Here is a 22,381-nt window from a genome sequence, read left to right as displayed (position 1 = left end):
AGTTGTTTTCTGAGTCAAGTCAAAATGTGAGGGGGAGAACAGGGACAAGCAAGCTAGCTGGGACCTCTGCCACAGTCCCTGTTGCTCTCGAATTTGTGGAGGGTGATGGGGATGGCATTAAATGGAGTTAATGCACTCATCCCAGGATACCTGAAGAAGTGTCCCCACCCCCATCGTTCAGCCCGGACACAGAGGTCCAGCTCTGAGGTCCTTCTAGCGGTTCCCTCACTTCGAGAAGTGAAGCCAAGGGGAACCAAGCAGAGGGCTTTCTCAGTATTGGTGCCCGCCCTGTGGAACGCCCTCCTATCAGATGTCAAGGAGATAAACAACTACCTGACTTTTAGAAGACAACTGAAGGCTACCCTTTTTAGGAAAGTTTCTAATATTTGATGTTCTATTGTTTTATTATTTTTAATATTAATATTCTGTCAGGAGCTGCCCAGAGTGGCTGGGGAAACCCAGCCAGATGGGCAGGGTATAAAATTGTTGTTCATAGAATCATAGAATCATAGAGTTGGAAGAGACCACAAGGGCCATCGAGTCTAACCCCCTGCCAAGCAGGAAACACCATCAGAGCACTCCTGACATATGGTTGTCAAGCCTCTGCTTAAAGACCTCCAAAGAAGGAGACTCCACCACACTCCTTGGCAGCAAATTCCACTGTCAAACAGCTCTTACTGTCAGGAAGTTCTTCCTAATGTTTAGGTGGAATCTTCTTTCTTGTAGTTTGGATCCATTGCTCCGTGTCCGCTTCTCTGGAGCAGCAGAAAACAACCTTTCTCCCACCTCTATGTGACATCCTTTTATATATTTGAACATGGCTATCATATCACCCCTTAACCTCCTCTTCTCCAGGCTAAACATGCCCAGCTCCCTTAGCCGTTCCTCATAAGGCATCGTTTCCAGGCCTTTGACCATTTGGGTTGCCCTCCTCTGGACACGTTCCAGTTTGTCAGTGTCCTTCTTGAACTGTGGTGCCCAGAACTGGACACAGTACTCCAGGTGAGGTCTGACCAGAGCAGAATACAGTGGCACTATTACTTCCCTTGATCTAGATGCTATACTCCTATTGATACAGCCCAGAATTCCATTGGCTTTTTTAGCTGCCGCTGTTTAGCTGTTGTTGTTGTTGTTATTATTATCATCATCATCATCATTACCATCCCCACTTTTCCCTTTCTTTCGTTGAACTGACCCTGAAGGCAAACACTTTAAGAGGGTTCCATGGCTCAGGTCATCCTTCTACACACAGGGCAACAAGGATGGCAATAGAGATGGAGTTGGCACACTTGTTCTGCCCTCTCCCCCTCAGCCTGGAAGACAAATAGGCCTGCAGAGAAAGAGAAGATCTGTATCTGCCTTTTTCCTCATTGTTCCATGTGTGAGTGTACACACATGGAACAAGGACTCCTTTTGCTGGACATGGAATTGCCGCTCTGGGGCATTTTGGATAGGACCCTTAGTCCTGTCATCTGGATCCACTCTGAATTGGGCTCGGCCTTTTGAGGCCTCTCAGCCCTGCAGCATGGTGAAGATGTCGTCGCTGCAAGCTTAGGGCCAGCTCTGACTTGAAGCCAGTCCAGAATCTGGGCATCCAGATGGAAATTAATTTGGCTTATGTATTTATTTATATTTAGATTAAGATGTCAAAAGAAAACACGTTTCAGAGCACAGGTGCCCTCACAGCAGAGTGTGTGAAATTCCACAATAAACCATAATAATGCATAACATCGTCAAATCAAAACCACATTGCATCTCTCAAAAATGAACAGGGCCAGTGGTTAATACAATGCAGATTAAAGTGCCGTATGACTCAAGTAGTAGCTGTTTTCAACAACTGACAATGATACAGCCACGTATATTTCAAGGGGGGAGAGTTCCACAGACATGGAACTGCCACCAATAAAGTCTTGCTCCTGGTTCCCCTCATTGCAACATCTCTTGTCAACAGACCAGGGAACAGGACCTCAGAAGCTGATCTTAAAGCCAGGGCATGCTCTTACAGGCTAGGCAGCCATCAGTTAAACTTGTCTCAAGCTAGGTCATTGCAGATTATAGCCTGAATATATGTTTCTCTGTGTAAAAATTCCTTTTCCGGGCATATCCTTTCACACCTTGAGCATCTTTTTACCTTTATCTGAACAGATGTTAGGCAGTCCTGCTTCGCTTCATCAACAGATTTTGTTCTTTTGTAAAATGTACTGGCTGGTTTGAGGGACATGGGGTGTGGGTTGATGGCAATAATGTTCCTCTCCCCTGACATATGAAGGAAAGGAGAAAGGCCCTTCCCAGCCAAAATTAGCTGTGCGCTCTTGAGAGACAGAAAAGGGCCAATTGATTTAATGAAGGAACGGGAGCACTGCTTCTTCCCCAGTCTCGGCAGATGACGCCTGCCTTAGCAGTGAGCAATTAGCTTACATTTCCTGTGGAAGTGATAGCCGCCCTTGACAAGCCCTTCTTTCTTCAGCTGGAGCATGAATACCCATTGATACCCTACTGTCGAACATTATGAAGCTACTTTGCGGGAGGGAGGGGCGGTGCACGAGTTTATTATGCATTGACTATTATCTCCATGTGATTTACTTTTAACCGCTATGGATGTTGTCTCTCTCTTTCAATGTTTCTCTTTGTCCAATTAGGTTGATTCAGTTGAGTTTAACGTCTGGGATATTGGAGGCCCTGCCAGTATGTCGACAGTCAATCAGTGTTTCTTCACAGATAAGGCATTGTATGTCGTCGTCTGGAACTTGGCACTGGGGGAAGAAGCTGTTGAAAATCTTCAGTTCTGGTTGCTAAATATTGAGGTGAGTAAGGCGTCACTGCTGCCTTGCAGGACTTCTCTTTATGCACTGGTGGGAGAATCCAGTCTACCGGTGGAGGTAGTGCAGACTAGTGTCAGAATTTCATTAATAAGACTTTGGGGCTATGTACGCATTAGCAGGGACGCGGGTGGCGCTGTGGGTAAAACCTCAGTGCCTAGGACTTGCCGATCGTATGGTCGGCGGTTCGAATCCCCGCGACGGAGTGAGCTCCTGTCTTTCGGTCCCAGCTCCTGCCCACCTAGCAGTTCGAAAGCACTCTTAAGTGCAAGTAGATAAATAGGTACCGCTTTATAGCGGGAAGGTAAACGGTGTTTCTGTGTGCTGCGCTGGTGCTGGCTCGCCAGAGCAGCTTCGTCACACTGGCCACGTGACCCGGAAGTGTCTCCGGACAGCGCTGGCCCCCAGCCTCTTAAGTGAGATGGGCGCACAACCCTAGAGTCGGACACAACTGGCCCGTATGGGCAGGGGTACCTTTACCTTTACCTTTACGCATTAGCAGCTTGAAACGCTGTGAAGTGACTCGAAACAAAGGGAGGAAACTGTTCTCCTTGTGTTTCAAGTCACATGTTTTATGTCACTGTACATGCCAGAGAGGAGGTGGAGATGTCTTCCCCTGACGCACATTACCTGATTTGTTTCCCTATTTGTGCAACTTCTCCAAACTCCAATTCGGTGAAGCTTGTCATCTGAGCATGTGCTGTCATCTACGCAGTGGCTGTCTGAAATGTACACACCTCAGCTTAACTGCAGCTTAGATTTTGAAATCAGCTGGAAGCTGGTTTGAGGGAAAACCCTTGGAACACTTATCAAAAGACTTCAGAGTGTATTGATTGTGTACTCTACTTCATACACCAGCAGTGGGAGCACACTGGAAGCCGAAGTAAACACTAATGTGTACACAGCCTTGGCTAAAACCACCATTCACTTTTACTGTTCCATCTTGAAACTCTAATCACTTTGGACTGAAAACAGACTTTCTCTGGACCTCATGTACGCCAACTATTTACTTCACAAATATGTATTTAAACACTTTCAGTCTATAAGAAATTCATCTGAGAGTGGCAGTGTTCCTCTTGTAAACATTTGCCTGCACATGGTAGAGCCAGGAGGTCCTATTCTCTTCCTTCTGATTTCTTACTGCGTTAAGGATGAGCAAGTTCTGATGGATGTAATCCAGTCTTATGGTCAAGTCAATGGGAGTGACTAGGGCCAGGTCCACATCATACATTTAAAGCACATCCAACACACATTTAAAGCATGTGACTTCCCCCAAAGGATCCTGGGAGCTGTAGTTTGCCCCTCACAGAGTTACAGTTCCCATGATGCTTTGGGGGGAAATAACATGCTTTAGATGTTCATTGGATGTACTTCGAATATATAGTGTGGATCTGCCCTAGTCCTCAAAAAAATGTTACTTTTCTCCTGCAAACAAATCAGAATGAATATGCAATAAAGGAGAGAACATAAAACTTCTGTACAAGCTTTGTGCAAAGGAATTGGGACAGATGCTCAATAAACAGGCCACCTTGCATTTGAACCCAGTGAAGCTTGCTTGGGTCAAATAAAAAATAAAAAATTCTTTCTAGGCCAAGGCTCCAAATTCAGTTGTGCTGGTAGTGGGGACACACCTTGACTTGATCGAAACTAAATTCCGCGTTGAACGGATCGCCACCCTGAGAGCGTATGTCCTGGCTCTGTGTCGATCTCCTTCTGGCCCAAGAGCCACTGGCTTCCCAGACATCACAATGAAACACTTACAGTAAGTACGATGTCACATTCTCCCACCCACCCCAAATTGTAAATGCCGCAAACTCTCTGCAGGGCTTAGTATATAAAACCAATAAATTGGGATAAGGTTGCAGCTTGCATTGACTCGCCAGCCACCTCTTTCCAGCTATATTGATGCTGGCTCTGATGACCCAGCACTTGGAGACTGAATCAGAATACTAGCATGGTTACAGCCATGCCTCTGGTACTTAGGCAGTAGATGAATTGGGTCCAACAGCAATCCATACCAGCTAGGATACTTGCAGCCCAAGTACAGCATCCTCAGTACAGATTCTTTGTGTTCTTGATGCTAATATATTGCTGCAGACTCACCAGTGCCTTGCCCAAACCCCTTTTTCTTTTTTGCAACTCAGTTGTATTGTATTATGGGTTCAGTGTCTTGTGCTTGTGTGACCTGTGTAGACTGATTTCTCTCTCGGAAAGCCTTTCCCACTTAAACATGCAACTTCGCCGGACCACTCACCATCATGGAGCAAGACTTGTGTCTTCTGTCTCTAGGAAAATTCCGCTCCAAACCATTGTCCTCCGAACTTGACTGAGGCTTCTTTCAGAACCTTCTTCTAAAGCCCAGTCAAGTCCCAGCAGCCCTGATTCTTTATCCTCTACTGCCATCTCCTCGTGTACTTCCTAAGAACATAAGATGAGCTCTGCTGGATCAGGTGAAAGGCCCATCTAGTCTGACATCCTTTTCTCAGAATGGCCAACCAGATGTGTATGCAAAGCCTGCAAGCGTGACCTGAATTCAGCAGCCCTCCTCCCACTGCATATCTCTTCAAGGGGAGTGGTGGAATGGAATGGCAGGCAGATGGTAAAAATGGCAGTGTGAAGAAACAGCCATTTGGTTGAGTAAGGATATCTTATCTTCGTGTTTTCTCTTTGCAGTGAGCTCTCCTGCAGGACTCTGGAAGGCCTGGATGGGCTGCGCCAGCTGATCTACACCATCACGTGCCATATGAAGGACATTGGGAGTTCTATTTGCTCACAGAGACTCGTCGGGAGATTGGTGTGTACCTTTCCCTGCAGTAGAAGACCACGTCAGCTTTGGATGGTTAAAGGTTTCCCGTATGAGCCCTATTCAGAATGAATGCTACTGGCTGTGATGGCTGTGCTCTGCTTCCGTACCTAGAGGCAGTAATGCTTCTGAATACCAGTTGCTGGAAAGTACAGGAGGGGAGAGTGGTCTTGTGCTCAAGTCTTGCTTGTGGGTTTTTGACAGGCATCTGGTTGGCCACTGTGAGTACAGGATGCTGGACTAGATAGGTCATTGGCCCGATGCAGCAGGACTCTTCTTCTGTTCTTTCATACTGGGGATGTGGGTGGCGCTGTGGTCTAAACCATTGAGCCTCTTGGGCTTGCTGATCGTAAGGTCGGCAGTTTGAATCTATGTGACGGGGTGAGCTCCTGTTTTTTTGTCCCAGCTCCTGCCAACTTAGCAGTTTGGAAGCATACCAGCATGAGTAGATAAAGAGGTACCACTCTGGTGGGAAGGTAAATGGTGTTTCCATGTGCTCTGGCACTCGTCACAATGTCCTGTTGTGCCAGAAGCTGTTTAGTAATGCTGGCCACATGACCTGGAAAGCTTTCAGCAGACAAACGCCAGCTCCCTCGGCCTGAAAGTGAAGATGAATGCTGCACCCCTTAGTCAAATTCTACTGAACTTAACAGTCCAGGGGTCCTTTAACTTTAGCTTTAATATGGTTCAGAAGCAATATGTTGATCAATGTTCAAGTGGGGGCTGCACTCTCACCCCTGATGTCACAAACAGCAGCTTATACCTGTGAAGGTTTCCTCGTAGCAGAAGTTTGCACTGAATGCACAGACTTTCGGATTGGAGGTGGGAGCGAGGAAGACACCTGGGTTGGTAGCTTGGTGCAGGCTGCTCAGTGTAGACCTGCTCATGCATCAATTTACTTCTGCACAGAACTGTGGTGTAACCTCATTCTCATGTAAATGGGGGCAGGAATGTTTCTGATTGAATTATAGCAGTAGAAGGAAACTTCTCTTTCCCTTCTCCATGTTAGAGAATACCAACAAAAGGAGCAGCAGAAATTGCCAATGTTCACTTATTTGTCCCATATCCGGAACTTAAGTCAGTGCAGCAAATATGATCATCCTGTAATGATTAGGACAGAATAATTTAGTGACATTATAACTAATGTACGTAATATAATTTTGTCACAATGGACAGTGACATGAATAATGTTTTCTTGGCAGAAGGCATACTGCAGTGGAAAGGAAACACTGATGATGATGAAGAAAGTGGGGCAGAATGAAGAACAATGCCTTCTTTATTCACCATTTCCCCCTCTCAGTTGCATATTCTGCTTCAGAAACATTTGTTGGGAATTTGTTTCTGAATCCTCAAATGAATAAATGAAATGCTGTATACAAATGAAAAGAGACACGGCATTCAGAGCATAATTGATTTTCAATGTAATTTAACAGATCCCAAGGAGTTACTTGAGCCTCCAAGGATCCATCATAGCTGAACAACTGAACAGAAGTCAAAACGACAACGTACAGTATCTAACAGACAAGGAAATAGAGCAAATCGTAGAGAACACTCGAGGCAATGACATCAAAGACTATGAGGACTTGCAATCTGGTATTCCTGCATGTAGTAACTTATTGGAAACCAGCATGTTCGGTATTTGTGAATGTGTGTCTTTTCTTGTGTGCGTACACTTTGCTTGAGGATGCATCACCCTGAATTTACAAAAGGACTGCCTGAAACATTCTTTCACAGCTTTACGACTAAGATAATCCACAGGAGTGTTATTAGCCATTCAAAGAGTTGGTGGAGAAACCATGGTGGCTTCAGTTACTTACCCAACGGAGCTTTCTCATGTGGTCAGCTGGCTAACTAATCATGGGAAACCCTGCATTGATGTCACTCATAGGAGCATAGGAAGCTGCCTTATACTGAAACAGACCTTGGTCCACCTTGCTCAGTATCATCTACACCAGCGCTCTTCAACGCTGGGTCCCCAGATGCTGCTGGACTACAACCCCCATCATCCCCAGCCACCTTAGCCCAATGGTCAGGAGTGATGGGAGTTGTAGGCCAACAGAACTAGGGACTCAACGTTGAAGAACAGCAACGTTGGGTTTCCCAAACATGGGTCTCCAGCTGTTTTTTTGACTACAATTTCCATCATCCCTGACTACTGGTCCTGCTAGCTAGAGATGATGGAAGTTGTAGTCCAAAAACATCTGGAGACCCATGTTTGGGAAACCCTGGTCTACACAATCTGGCCCTGCAGGATTTCAGGCAGGAGTCTTTTCCAGTTCTACTTAAGAGATGTCAGGGATTGACTTCTTGTGTGTAAAGTGAATGCTGTAATGCTGAGCTGCAGCCCTTCCTACAGCCCCCCAATGTCTCTTATATTTTCCAGAATCAGACTTTCAGAGCTTGCGGATAAGTTGAATACAGCCCAGTGGAGAGGTTGATAAACCTCCTTCCTGTGTTCATAACTTACCTGGCGCCTTCCTTTCTCCGCAGCAATCAATTTCCTGATCGAAACAGGGACACTTCTTCACTTCCCAGACACGAGCCACGGATTGAGAAACCTTTATTTCCTCGACCCGGTTTGGCTGTCAGAGTGCCTGCAAAGGATCTTCAACATCAAAAGCTCAAAGTCGGTTGCGAAGAATGGTGTGATCAGAGCGGAGGACCTCCGGATGCTGCTGGTCGGGACGGGGTTCACCACACAGACGGAGGAACAGTATTTCCAGTTCCTTGCCAAATTTGAAATTGCACTGCCGGTAGCCAACAACAGGTACACTGGTAATTGTCACCGGGGCGTGGCTAATTCAGGCAGTTGGAGACAAACAGAGACAAGCCACATCCTCACCATACATTTAAAGCACCATGATACCATTTTAACAGTCATGACTCCACCCCCCCAAGAATTCTGGGAACTGTAGTTCATCAAGGGTTCTGAGAGTTGCTGGGAGCCCCCTATTTCCCTCATAGATGCTCCTTTTATGTCAAATCAGCGCTTCAGTTCCCAGAGTTCCCTGTGGTATTGATGGTTAAACCGCTCTGGGAATTGTAGCTCTGTGAGGGTCTCCTAGCAACTCTCAGCACTTGTCAAGCTACAGTTCCCAAGGTTCTTAGCGGGGAGCCATGGCTGGTAAAGTGTTATCACGGCGCTTTATAGTGTGGATGTGGCCAGAGAGAGGTGGCCTCAGGTGTTCATTGCAGGTGTTGGCGCAACAAACTCCAAAGTGTGCATGTCAGGTGCTGGCTTTTGGATGGCCTTCAACTAAGCTTTACTCAGTGCAGACCTATTGAAATTAACGGCCCTTGCGTAGTCATGTTCATTGATATCTCTGGGTCTCCTCTGAGTAAAACCGAATTGAATACCACCCTTTTGTGTCCAAACCCTTTGGATTCAGTTCAGTGGCAGAGGTTGGATGGCCATCTGTCATGGATGCTTTAAGCTGAGATTCCTGCATTGCAGGGGTTGGACTAGATGACCCACAGGGTCCCATCCAGCTCTTTCTATGATTCGGTGATGAAGTGCTGCAACATACAGGGCAGTGATGTTCCCTGGATCCCTCACAGCTCTGGTCTGGGGAAAACGCTGGTCAGGCCACCATCAGACTCCACCAGCTGTGCTCTGCCCTGTCCTCGAATGCTTAACTGTGACAGACACTGGTGTCTTTTGTCAAGTGTGGATGCTGTAGTTGACATTCCTGCATTGCAGGGGGTTGACCCTCAGGGTACCTTCCAGTTCCATGATTTTATGGTATGTAGTTTCATTTTTCACACATATACAACCTGAGCATAGGATGGAGGGACTCACGGCATTAACACTAACCATAGATCTGGTTTCCCCATTAGGTTTCCAGCACAGAGGAAGACGAGTCTCTAGGTCAGGGGTCAGCAACCTTTTTCAGCCGTGGGCCGGTCCACCGTCCCTCAGACCTTGTGGGGGGCTGGACTATATTTGGGGGGAGAAATGAACCAATTCCTATGCCCCACAAATAACCCAGAGATGGGTTACTCATGTAAAAACACGCTGATTCCCAGACCGTCTGCAGGCCGGATTGAGAAGACAATTGGGCCGCATCCGGCCCCCGGGCCTACCCCAGGGGTTGCCTACCCCTGCTCTAGGTCTTCCAGCAGCAGCCAAAACTCACAGCTGTCACATACACAGCCCCTCTTGGCCTATTCTTCATCCTAGGATGAAGTGGCATTCAGCCAAGTAAGGTGGGCAAAAGCTTGCCCATTTGTCACTATGGCAACAGAGCAGACCTCTTTGCATATGGTAAATAGCAGTAAGCTGGCCAGTCAAAGCCATTATCTTCCCAAGAAACTTGTCTGGCCCTTTTAGGGGGCTCTTCTACTAGATTCTAAACATGCCTTGGAAGGGAACCAAGGCGTCATCCAGACTGATCCCCCCCCCAAAAAAAACCCCTCCAAACTCATAACAATATATTAGTAGACAGCATGAGGAAAGTTGGTTAGATTTGCTAAGGTTCTCACCTTCACTGATGGATCATGTCCTTATCCCAGACACATACACGCACATACATCCCTCAGATTTGTCTGTTCCGGAGAGTTTCTAAAAATAATTACAAGGAACTTGCTCTCGTGAAAGACATACCAGCCATTGTTTCTGCTGAGGAAATTGGGCCTTAGACCTTTGGGTCCGACCAAAAGGAATTTGGGAAGATCTGTGCCAGACATGTCCTGGGGAAAGGAGTTCTTAAATGCTGACATAACGAGCCTCTGTGAATTAAAAAACAAAAGCTTTGCTTGACACCCATGAAGCTGGCAGCTTATCTGTGCTTCAGAAGCATTTAGATTTCTTTGTAGGCTTGTTTCTCTCTCTCTCTTTTCTGCAAAGACAATTCCTGCAGGGAAACAGGTTATTTCTTTGTCCCTTGCCCCCTCAGCACTCTCTTCAAGCCCCCCCCCCCTATTTTGCTGCATCTTCAGGCAAATCTTGTTGCCATTTATTGACGCCATTTCTATGGTTAGTTACCTCTGACAGGCTGCTAGCAATTACCGTCTAGATTGCCTGACGGAATTGCAACCCTGTCATTGGCCAAGAAGGGGAGGGCGAAAGCTGCTGTCGGCTGAGAAATGTACTCTGGAATGTTCCGGGCCATTTACAAGCAGCTGATGCTCAAGCACAGAGTTAAATCTGCCCATGCGCTTTGATGCTGTTATGGCAAAATGTGCTGTTTATTTATCTATAAATAAATTCGAGGTTCATCTTCCCTCCATTAAACAACTGACCAAGGCCGTCCAACCATTCCACATGCTGCAGTTGGGGTGTCGTCCTATTGGTGGCCATACAAACACAAGTGTGTGACGACACCTTACATTTTTATGCCCATAAGAAGAAATGGTATCCTTAGATTTCCAGGTTTGAGAGGTGTTCTGAGGACAGTAGCCTAATCTATTCCACCCAAGTCCCATGGGGGAAATTTATCAGGAAGTATAAAACTGCACAGGGACGTGGGTGGCGCTGTGGGTTAAATCACAGAGCCGAGGACTTGCCGATCAGAAGGTTGGCGGTTTGAATCCCCACGACAGGGTGAGCTCCCATTGCTCGGTCCCTGCTCCTGCCAACCTAGCAATTCGAAAGCACGTCAAAGTGCAAGTAGATAAATAGGTATCACTATTGCGGGAAGGTAAACGGCATTTCCATGCACTGCTCTGGTTCACCAGAAGCGGCTTAGTCATGCTGGCTACATGACCCAGAAGCTGTACGCCGGCTCCCTCAGCCAATAAAGTGAGATGAGCATCGCAACCCCAGAGTCGGCCACAACTGGACCTAATGGTCAGGGGTCCCCTTTACCCTTTATAAAACTGCACAGGTAAAGATGCCTATAGCAACAGGTTCCTCAGGTAGCTGTTGGTTCATTAGAAGTTTCCCATGAGCCCATTTTTACCTCGGCACATTGCTGGGCTTAAGGGAAATCAAGAAATCTTTCAGCACCTGATCGTGTTTTTAAAATAAAATAAAATAAGGGAGTTCATTGTTTGGTTAGTGACGCAAACATCCCACATTATTACGGCACTCAAAATCCATTCCAACAGACGAGCCTCTAAGCTACATCTGTTCCTTGCTTGTCTCTTTCCATGGTATAATTTTAAATGCAGCAGCCCCCAGAGTCACAGTATCGTACCGCCCTGTGCTGCTCCGGAAGTTCATAACGTATATGATTTTGGCTGTGCTGTTGACAGCAAAACTAACATGTTCTATCAGGCAGGCCAAAGGCATTTGTCACTCTGAGAGCGACAACTCAGAATCTGAACGTTGTGTTTGGTTTCAGTTACCTCCTTCCCCACCTGCTTCCTGCCAAGCCAGCCCTCGATATCCATGGCTTCCGCCATCAGACAACCAACACCATCCAGAGGGTGTTCAAGATGAGTTTTGTTCCCGTTGGCTTTTGGCAGAGGTTCATAGCCCGGATGCTCATAAGTCTGGCAGAGATGGACCTCCAGGTAGGTAGATGCAAACAGCGGCAAAAAAAAAAACCTTATTAGAAAATAATCCTGGTATACGATGAAACCGTACATGACAAGATTTGTTGCTAAAATGCCCACCTGCCATTTCCTGTTTGTGCTATGTTGCTTCTGTCACTCTCTAGTGTGACCAAGAAACAGAACGCAGGGTTAGACACAGGGTTAGACCACACAAATGGCTATGGGCTCAGTTCTCAGTGACTTTACTAAGTTTATTCATTTATTTAAGGATTTCTATACTACTATATCATAAAATATCAAAGTACTGTGCACTGTAAAACGTAAAGCACAATTTAAAGTTGGTTTTTTAAATAATAATAATAATAATAATAATAATAATAATAATAATAATAATAATTATGGGTTGAATAGCTGCAAAAGCATTGCCAGAGAGAAAACTCTGGAAAATGTGTTGTCAAGGCCACGGGACAGATTTATTGAACTTTGGTATGCAGTATATGGCTTGTACATTTGGCCAGAGAGTAGAATTTACCTGTTGCAATCACACAGGGAGATTTTGGTAAAGAGAAATAAGCAAGTTAGTTATTAGAGCAAGCACGTAACTAGGATAGAAAAGTTTCTGGTTCTGAGCTAACTAACTGCATCTAGTGAAAACAAAGGAAGTTGTGCTTTTTCCTTTATTATCCAAGGATAAACCCAAGATTACCTCTCATCCTGAGGTGTTGATAAAGGAAGAAGAGGAGGAAGTTGTATACAGGATGCATCCTTTGACTTATCAGTCTAGATTTCAAAGGAAAGAGAGATATGCATAGGTAGGCTAGGAATCTGAAGGTCCCTTACTCTGTGTTTTAACTCCTTGCAAGACGAGTTCTGCAAGCTGAGTTGCACCCAAATTTCCAATATTTATGCCCACCTCAACTGTGTCCCCTATATAAGGGAATGGTTGCTGTGAGAACAGGATGCTGGACTAGATGGGGCATTGGTCTGATCCAGCAGGCTCTTATGTTCCCTCTTACTCCTCTGGGGAATGGGGGAAAAGGAAGGCAGGACAGCGAGACACTACCTAATGGGGGTCCAATTGTCTCCTGAAGGGTCCTTGCGATATACAAGCCATATGCATGTCTGATACCCTCCCTTCACCTTGCACAATGACAGGCATTTTGGGAGCAGTCTGACACAAGTTCTAGAATGTGCGCTAACAAGTTGGAGTAGACTTCTTTTGTTTTGTTTATCCTCACACAAAGATTATTCCAACATGATTGTCATCACCAGTTTGTTTTGCTTAAAACTCTCAGTGGCGACGCATTTGGCACTAGTTTAATTCTCGGCACACTGATTACATTAGTATTAACTTCATTGGCAATCTGTGTAATTACCCACCCAATCTTGTTATCTTGTTGTTATCCTGTCATCGCATCAAATTGTTCAGCTGATTTGTATCAGTGCTGATGACAGGAATGATGCCAGGGGGGCTGCAGGAGCTTATCAGGCTCCTTATGAATATGCAGTTTAAGGGGAAAAAACTGATGCTAAAAATAGCCTAGCATTGTTCCTGACTATGGTGGCTATGCAGAGTGCAGTCCAGCTCTGTTACATTAAATGGAAAATTGGTCATTCATTCCAAGGGCCACATTCACCTCAGGGCAACCTTCGGGGGTCCACATGCCAGTGGTGGGTGGGGCCAGAGAAAAGTAGGTGGGGCAACAAAGGTGAATCTTACTTTTGTACAGTATTCTAGTTTCTGCATGCACCTCTCCATTCTCTATCCTGGAAAACAACCTCTTAGATGATATTCAAATATTTTGCAATGTGTAGGAGGAAATTTGCACTCCGTATAGAACACCAGTGGGGAGTGCCCAGGGCTGCCCAGGATTTATTAGAAACCAAAAAATACTGTGTTTTTTTTAATGGATGTTGTTGTTAGTGGGTTTGGACCAATCACACACACAAAATGGATGGAGTCTTGCCAAAGTCATGTTTTGGTCCACCGGCTTGATTCAAAATGGTGCCTGACATCCTCAGGGACCTTCATGCTGAGCTTGACAACAATTTATCTAGAAGCGTCTGAACACATAGAGAACAAATGGCCATAACAGACAAATATGCAAAATATATAGCAGTTAAGGAGCTGCTTTATGCTACACCAGACCCATGACTGCTTGGCTCAGCACTGTCTTACACTGAGTAGCCAAAGGCACTCCAGAGTTTTGGGCAGCAGTCTCTTTCAGCCATCCCTGAAGAGACAGCTGGGGCATTCTGCACCGAGCTAGGGCCATTTTATTGATTCCAATTAGCAAATGTGTGACTGGCAGCAAGAGCATATGTGTGTGGATTGAGAAGACTTTGCACCTGATTCTCTGAATTCTTTCTCATATTCCAGTTCGTTGAAAACAAGAAGACGGGCAAGAGCAGGAATAAAAGAGCCGCTGTCTACAGCTTCACAGGCACACAGCGCAACAGATGCAGCACTTTCAGGGTGAAAAGGAACCACACCATTTACTGGCAAGAGGGGCTGTTTGTCACCTTTGATGGAGGCTACCTGAGGTAATGGTTGAGGCACGGCAGGTACAACCAGGGACATTTCTCACAAGACCCAAAGCAATCTCAATGTTAAAATGTTGGATTTATTCCCAATATACTGTTTACAAAAAAAAGGGTGAGCCATGGGGCCTATATAGGATTGCCTCCAGTGTTCTATCGGGTTGCTGGGCCATCACAAGTCCAAATTTTATTGATGTGAATCACCCTGGGAGATAATACCTGGAGATGCCAGGGGTTGAATCTGGGCCCGTCTGCAGACGCAGCATGTGCTCTTCCAGTGGCTAAAACCCCAGGCAGCTGTAACTCAACAGGAATTGCTATAACGATCCTGCTCTCCCGTCCCTTTCTCAAAAGCGCATCTTTCGGGTTTCTCTTCCTTGCAGTGTTGAGTCTTCCAACGTAAACTGGAAGAAGAAGAAAAGCGGCGGCATTAAAATCATCTGCCAGTCAGACATGAGAGATTTCTCAGCAATGGCTTTCATCACCGATCATGTCAATTCTCTAATAGACCAATGGTTTCCAGGTAAGAATTGTTTCTGAAAAAGTTGGCTTACAGCAATGATGGCTTGGCCATGACCCAAAGAACTGCACTTCAGGCATCCTTGAAGATCTGGGCACCCAGGGTGGTGTTTTCAACTTCTTCTCCATTGAGTGGATCAGTTTTATACCACATCTTTGAACAGCCTTCAGTTCCCTATGCTGCATGAGAGGGCTTGGATCCGCAGAGTGGAAGAAAACACAAATGTTCATGAAATGCATATCTAAAGCCACCTTGGGAATCAGAAGCTGGTTGTGCAATTTTCTATTATTGTTTTGTATTTTGTTGTTTAGTCGTGTCCGACTTCTTCGTGACCCCATGGACCAGAGCATGCCAGGCACTCCTGTCTTCCACTGCCTCCTGCAGTTTGGTCAAACTCATGCCGGTAGCTTCGAGAACACTGTCCAACCATCTCGTCCTCTGTCATCCCCTTCTCCTTGTGCCCTCCATCTTTCCCAACATCAGGGTCTTTTCCAGAGAGTCTTCTCTTCTCATGAGGTGACCAAAGTATTGGAGCCTCAGCTTCAGGATCTGTCCTTCCAGTGAGCACTCAGGGCTGGTTTCCTTAAGAATGAAGAGGTTTGATCTTCTTGCAGTCCATGGGACTCTCAAGAGTCTCCTCCAGCACCATAATTCAAAGGCATCAATTCTTTGGCGATCAGCCCTCTTTATGGTCCAGCTCTCACTTCCATACATCACTACTGGGAAAACCATAGCTTTAACTATACGGACCTTTGTCGGCAAGGTGGTGATTGTTTTGTATAAGTACTATCAAAAGCAATATTTTTAAATAAAATCTGCTGCCTAATTAATCAGAGTCCATTTGAAAGGTCTTCTAAGTAATTAATCTCACTAAGCAGTCAATTAATCTCACTGTGCAATCGATCAGATGTTGCTGACCAACAAATAATGATTCCAGGCTAGTGATTTTCTGACATTAGTACATCCTCAGGGATATAAAAATATTGTTTGTTGAAACACTACTTTTTTAAAAAATATATAATAAAGTTAATTGTTTATTATTCTGTACTATTAAATTATGTTAATAAAAGTCATTTTTAAAATTATCAAGAACAATCAATGCTTGCCCCTTCCACCCAGGTTGTCATTCTGGGCAATGGACAGGCAGCCATTGAGGGAATTCCCCTTGGCCGCCTGGGCAGTTGGCTTGAGTTCCTACCAGCTGCTGAAGTTCAAATTGGCCAATGAGTGGCCTCCTCTGGGGTGTGTGCCTTGATGGCTGAGAGGGCATTAGCTGCATGCATGCCCTGGCAGCCAGCGGAACGGCAAAAGCAGCAGCAACTTAAATATAATAGGTAGACTTAAGCTAGTCTTGTCATTGCTTTCAATAATCCTATTCTGAGTAGAACTAATATTGGAGACCACCCACTGTTTTTGCTTGTGTACACATTCATGACATTTAATTGGCTGGCTAAAATCCACATGATTAATTGACCTGTGATTTCTTTAATTGGGTGGCCATCATGATAGCTTATGAATGTTGCTAATGCAGGGTAGAGTGTAAAACAGTTTTTCAAATCAAATGCAAATTCTGGTCAGTGTGTAGGTTTTGCATTTGAATTGTAGGCAAGAGAAGGATGAAAACCAATACAAGCATCCCCTATGAAATCGGACTAAGCACCGAGTCTGTTATTTCACAATTATGTAGTTTTGGCAAAAACAAACTGAAAAAGAGGAAACTGCTATGCTAATTTCCTCTGTTTTACAAGCAAAAAGCCCTGCCTTAAATGTCAAACTGTGTAACACAAAGCCCTCCCTTTATGAGGTTGAGCTCTGTGCATACCAGAGAACTCATTTCATAAAAAGACTTTGTCCTTTCCTGTGAATTTTCCCATTGTGATTCCCTTAAAAAAGACATTCCTTTCTGGAAGCTTGAAATACCCATGCTGCAGCCTCATCAATGGGATCCAGTTAGCTTTGAGTGAAAGGTGTTTGATTTATGTTTTTACTTTCATAATTACAGTCATTTCCCGTTTTGCGCACTTTGAACGAACACACAAGAATGCATGTGCAGGTTGTTTTCAGACCCAGAAGAGGGGATAATGGGGCAGGGTGGGCTTATGTGCGCTCCACCGACATGTGCAATCACCACAAAACATGTGCACAAAACAGGGGTTGCCTGTACATAAATCTTTTCATGTTGTAAGCCAGCTTGAGCATGGTTTCATCTATGGAAGGGCAGCGATGTTGATGATGATGTTTCTTAATTCCTCCTCAGCACTCACAGCCACAGAGAGTGATGGGACTCTGTTAATGGAGCAATATGTCCCTTGCCCAGTCTGTTCCACCCCTAAAAGTCAAGAAGGAAAAGGCAGCCAGGAAACGGAAGACATGCAGTACTTCAACATGGAGGATTGTGTCCTAACCGCCATTGAGCTGGACAGCATCACCTGTGTTCACCACCCGGCCATACCTGTCCCTTTACAGGAGCTGGTCCCTGAGCTTTTCATGACAGATTTCCCTGCCAGGTAATACTAATGTCCCTTTTCTTTTTCCCTCCCCAGAGCTACAATATCCAGTTCTCGTTCCCATACCATTTTCTGCTGTAATCATTTCGCAGATTTACTCGTTTGTGCATATGTACCGCAAGCAGAGATGGAGGAGAAATTCAGTTTTTGAATTTAAAAGCAAACCTACCCAATGTGCATGTTCCAAAACACATGACACAAACCAAAACAAAGCTGTCCTTAGAAATTTTGCACTTCTCCGAATTTGGTAGTGCAGTTCTCCAGCCAAGTCACCTGTGTGCAAAGAAAATTTCTTATACTAGAGTAAAGTGTGCATAGAAGTGCTTAAATGGGTGAAAACAATATACAGAATTGCATTATTTCAGGAGAAATCGCTTTGCAAAAATGTATACATGGCATACACAAATGTGAATTTGCATGAGGACTTGAGGCCACTGGTCATGCAGCTTGGCTCATGAGTGAGAGAGCAAACAAGAAAGATGTTTTGTTTGACACAGCTCTAGGCAGCAAATAGTTGGGGTGAAAGCCCCATCATGACTGGGGACAGCATTTGCTGTCTTTTCCCAGAGAATTTGGAGATGATGTGGGTGATCTTAAAGCCTGACGTTGCCTTCTTGCACACAACTCCATGTGCGTATCTCTTCATTCCCAATCATAAGGTTTCTCTCTGTCTCTTTTCCCTTCTCTCACATGCGTGGCCGGCAGATTGTTTCTAGAAAACAGAAAGCTAGAATACACTGAAAATGAAAACAATGTTCTTGGCCAAGGAGGAAGCGGAACGGTTATATATCAGGCACGGTACGAAGGGAAGCCAGTGGCCGTGAAGCGATTTCAGATTAAAAAATGCAAGAGTTCTGCTGGTTCAGCTACAGGTGAATATGCCCTTATTTATCACATTTTATTTTTACATTTGTATCCCACCTTTCATCCAAGGAGCTCAAGGTTGCTGTTATGCATGGTTCTCTTCCTTCCCATTTTATATCCTCACAACAACCCGATGAGGTAGATAGGGCTGAGAGTGAGTGACTGGCTCAAGGTTACTCAGTGTGTTCCATGGTTGAGTGGGGATTAGGATCCTGGTCTCCCAGGTTTTAGTCCAACTCTCTAACCTCCACACCACACTAGTTCCTTGTGGGTCCTTCTCCCTCGCCACCAAAAGCTATCCATGCTTACCAGCAAACAAGCTTCCATACTTGAGGTACCAGGAGCACCTGTTTAAATACAGCTTTTACAATGTACAAGAAAGAATGTGCATCTTGGTGTGGGGATTTTGTATGTGTGGAAGGGATGGAGAGGTTTGGTGCATTCTAGTAAATCTTTGTGCAACGTGCACGTGTGAATAAAAGCAGCAAGCCTGATCTAGTGTTCTACAGGGCAGAGGTCTGAGCAATGCATGGAACTGAGGTGTGGAGAAATGAGCACAGGGGTTTATTTCAAAGGTGGAAATAGTTGTCATTGACCCGTTTGACCATGGGCTTCCCAGAAGTATCTTGACTGCTACTCAGTCAGAAGCAGGATGCTGGATTAAATGGACTCTTTAAAAAAATAATTTAATTTGGTTTTTCAAATTGCAGTTTTACAATCACATATCCAATATACAACATAAGAAACAAGATTCCAAGGAATCTCCTGGACTTCCCTCCTCCCCTTTGTGGGTCCTATTGTTAGTCATTTCCTCCTGCATCTTTTATACTAATCCAAATCTCCATTATATCCAAAATTCGCCATTAAACTACAAGTGTTAATCCAATCCTACTAACAATTTTAACTGTTTACAATGGTTTTTAAGATAAATTATAAATTACCCCCATTCTTTTTAAAAATTTTGGTCGTCCTGATTTCTTATTCTTCCAGTCATTTTTGCCATTTCGGCATAATCCATCAATTCAATCTGCCATTCTTTTCTGGTCGGGACTTTATCTTCTTTCCATCTCTGGGCCAATAACATCCACACAGCCGTGGTCGCATACATAGTCTTCTCTGCTCCAAAGGACTCTTGATCCAGCCCAGCAGGGCTACTCTTCTGTGGTTGTGCCAATGCCCAAAATAATGTAACAGCAGCGCGTTGTCTCCTCTGCTTAGACTCCATGTTGAGACACCTGCAAGCCATGGATGCCATGAAAAACTTCTCCGAGTTCCGCCAGGAAGCCAGCATGCTCCACTCACTGCAGCACCCATGTGTCGTCTCCTTGATTGGGATTAGCATTCACCCACTCTGCTTCGCCTTAGAGCTGGCTCCTTTGGGCAGCCTCACCACAGTGTTGTCAGAAAGCTCTAAAGGTAATAACTTGGATAGTCCTTCTGTGGTTTAAGGTTGGGTCCATATGGTCCTTTTGGAGGGGGCTATGGCATGTCTTTTGCAGGAGCAGAGGGCCGCAGTTCTAGCGATTCCCCCTCAGTGATATTTTCTCCCCTCTCTTTCTATAGGGGCATCCTTTGTGCCACTAGGGCACATGTTGACCCTAAAAGTAGCCTATCAGATAGCAGCAGGCCTGGCCTACCTCCACAAGAAGAGCATCATTTTCTGTGACCTGAAGTCAGACAACATTCTAGTGTGGTCTCTAGACGTGAAGGAAAGCATCAATATCAAACTATCCGACTACGGGATATCTCGACAGTCCTTTCACGAAGGCGCTCTGGGAGTGGAGGGCACACCAGGGTACCAGGCCCCCGAGATACGACCTCGGATTGTCTATGATGAAAAGGTAAGTCTCAGGTGTCTGCTTCTGTGGAAGAAATTCACACCCAGAACTAAAGGGCCTATCTTAGGCATAGGAGCCAACTCCTAGGGGCTAAGGCCCCTTCAGTGACCCCATAAAATGTTTCAGGGGGCTGGGGACCCCCAAGTTGATGGGCATAGCTATTCAAATGGTGTGTATCTTGTGATCGATTGTGTGGGGCAGGGCTTACCTGGGTCCCCCCAATGTTTTATTCAACTTGGCACCTCTGATCTTAGTTAGGTATAGAAACCAGAGCCAAGATGTTTCAAAAATGATGAGTTGTATCCAATGTAGCGCTATGTTGAAGTCACTGATACACTTGTTCCAAAGTAAGCTAAATGTTTTTGCACCAACAGAGTGGCTGGTAACTTTATCGCACAACAGATTGTAAAATCTCTTGTGCAATGAGTTTCTGATTTTAATTGTTTTTTGACTGTTATAAATATTTATTTTTGGCCAATACATTTATTCTCTCCCCCCCACTTTTTTTTTTTTGCAAACCACTTTGAGGTTTTAGGACAATCAAGTCGTATACAAAATTTGCAAAAATAAAACAATCAAGAATGCAACTGTGCATAGTATTCATTCCAAAGCTTATCCAAAATCCAAAGATCTCTGTAATGGGCATGTATTTTTCTCCTAGGTTGACATGTTTTCCTATGGAATGGTGCTCTATGAGGTGTTGTCTGGGCAGCGGCCTGTGCTTGGCCAGCACCAGCTTCAAATTGCTAAGAAGCTATCCAAGGGGATCCGGCCTGTCCTGGGCCAGCCCGAAGAAGTACAGTTCCATCAAATGCAGGCCTTGATGATGGAATGTTGGGACACTAAGCCAGAAAAGGTACGAGAAGGTTGTCTTGGCACAACAGGGTCCTTTTTGACCATTTTCTGAGTTACAAACAGGGCTCTTCATACATTTTCATCAGCCCAAAAGTTTACCTAGGCCTATTAGGTAATCCTATTTCAAATTAAGTTGACTCACAACAAAAAAATCCAAAATCCACATTAACTTTTATTAAGCTACCCAAAATGTAAAAAAATTAATAGCGTGCAAGCTTTTGAGTTTCACAGAATTCTTCATCGGGTGATTTAAAAGTGCTGGAACAAGGAGAGCCATCTATGCTCAGTTGGGTAGAGCGTGGTGCTGATAACACCAAGGTTCGATCCCCGTATGGGACAGCTGCATGTTCCTGCATTCCAGGGGGTTTGACTGGATGGTCCTCAGGGTCCCTTCCTACTCTTCAGTTGGATGATTCTGTGTCTGCTCTTTCTTTAAGATGGAGCATGGGAGGCAGTAGCAGCAGTGGCGTAGCGTGGGTTGTCAGCACCCGGGGCAAGGCAAGTAATTTGCGCCCCCTAACCCGTGGATTTTAGTAGGGGCAGAGAGCTGCGAGTGCGAGCGCGCCCCCCCCCCCATATGTTGCGCCCAGTGTGGCCGGGCCCCCCTGCACCCCCCACGCTACGCCACTGAGTAGCAGACAGTCAGATGTCAGGTGCTCTGCAATTTTCAGGTTGCAACCAGACCTCCTGGGAAGGAGGAGAGAGCACATAATGAGGGGCCCCATCCTCCAGTTTCTGCAGATACAATAACCAGCTGGTAACCCAGTTCCACCTCTGTCCTTAGGGCAAGTTCCTTTGGTAAGCAGAGAACAGGAATGAAGAAGAAGTAGGCAGCTGTTCCCAGGAGGCTGCTCTGCAACCTGAAACCTGCAGAGCACCTGAAAGGGCCTCATTTGAATGTCTGCTGCTGCCTTTCTCCCCCACCCCCAAAAAACAGCTTTAAGGCTGTTACTAGATGCAGACACAGATGCCTTGGCCAACAGACGGCTCTCACCCCCTTTGTGTTGCTTTTATGATGATGAATTCTGGGTAATTTTATAGCCCTGCACAGGATCCTGTGACATTTTGGTTGAGCTAATGAAAGTATTGCACTAACGTGGATTTTGGACTTTTTGATTTGTTAATGTTAATAATATTTGGCCCTGCTTTTCCTCCAGGGAGCTCAGAAGAAGCATATCATGATTCTTGTAATTTTA

General features: G+C 45.3%; 1 protein-coding gene across 1 annotated transcript in view; it reads left to right on the top strand.

Annotated features, from left to right (window-relative positions):
• LRRK1 (leucine rich repeat kinase 1) overlaps positions 1–22,381 on the top strand; it is an 85,357-nt gene that overhangs the window by 50,345 nt on the left and 12,631 nt on the right. Inside the window, exons 16-28 of the mRNA XM_083586102.1 lie at positions 2,640–2,804; positions 4,409–4,581; positions 5,493–5,613; positions 7,056–7,215; positions 8,113–8,389; positions 11,907–12,078; positions 14,441–14,604; positions 14,985–15,124; positions 17,379–17,628; positions 18,334–18,500; positions 19,711–19,908; positions 20,056–20,333; positions 20,992–21,186. Coding sequence (XP_083442228.1) covers positions 2,640–2,804; positions 4,409–4,581; positions 5,493–5,613; positions 7,056–7,215; positions 8,113–8,389; positions 11,907–12,078; positions 14,441–14,604; positions 14,985–15,124; positions 17,379–17,628; positions 18,334–18,500; positions 19,711–19,908; positions 20,056–20,333; positions 20,992–21,186 — 2,460 coding nt within the window. The remainder of the gene's footprint in view (positions 1–2,639; positions 2,805–4,408; positions 4,582–5,492; positions 5,614–7,055; positions 7,216–8,112; positions 8,390–11,906; positions 12,079–14,440; positions 14,605–14,984; positions 15,125–17,378; positions 17,629–18,333; positions 18,501–19,710; positions 19,909–20,055; positions 20,334–20,991; positions 21,187–22,381) is intronic.

The sequence above is a fragment of the Podarcis filfolensis genome (assembly GCF_964270895.1).
Source record: "Podarcis filfolensis genome assembly, chromosome: 14".
Lineage (NCBI taxonomy): Eukaryota > Metazoa > Chordata > Lepidosauria > Squamata > Lacertidae > Podarcis > Podarcis filfolensis.
Note: the sequence above shows the minus strand (reverse complement) of the source record. Positions and strands in the feature narration are given on the sequence as shown.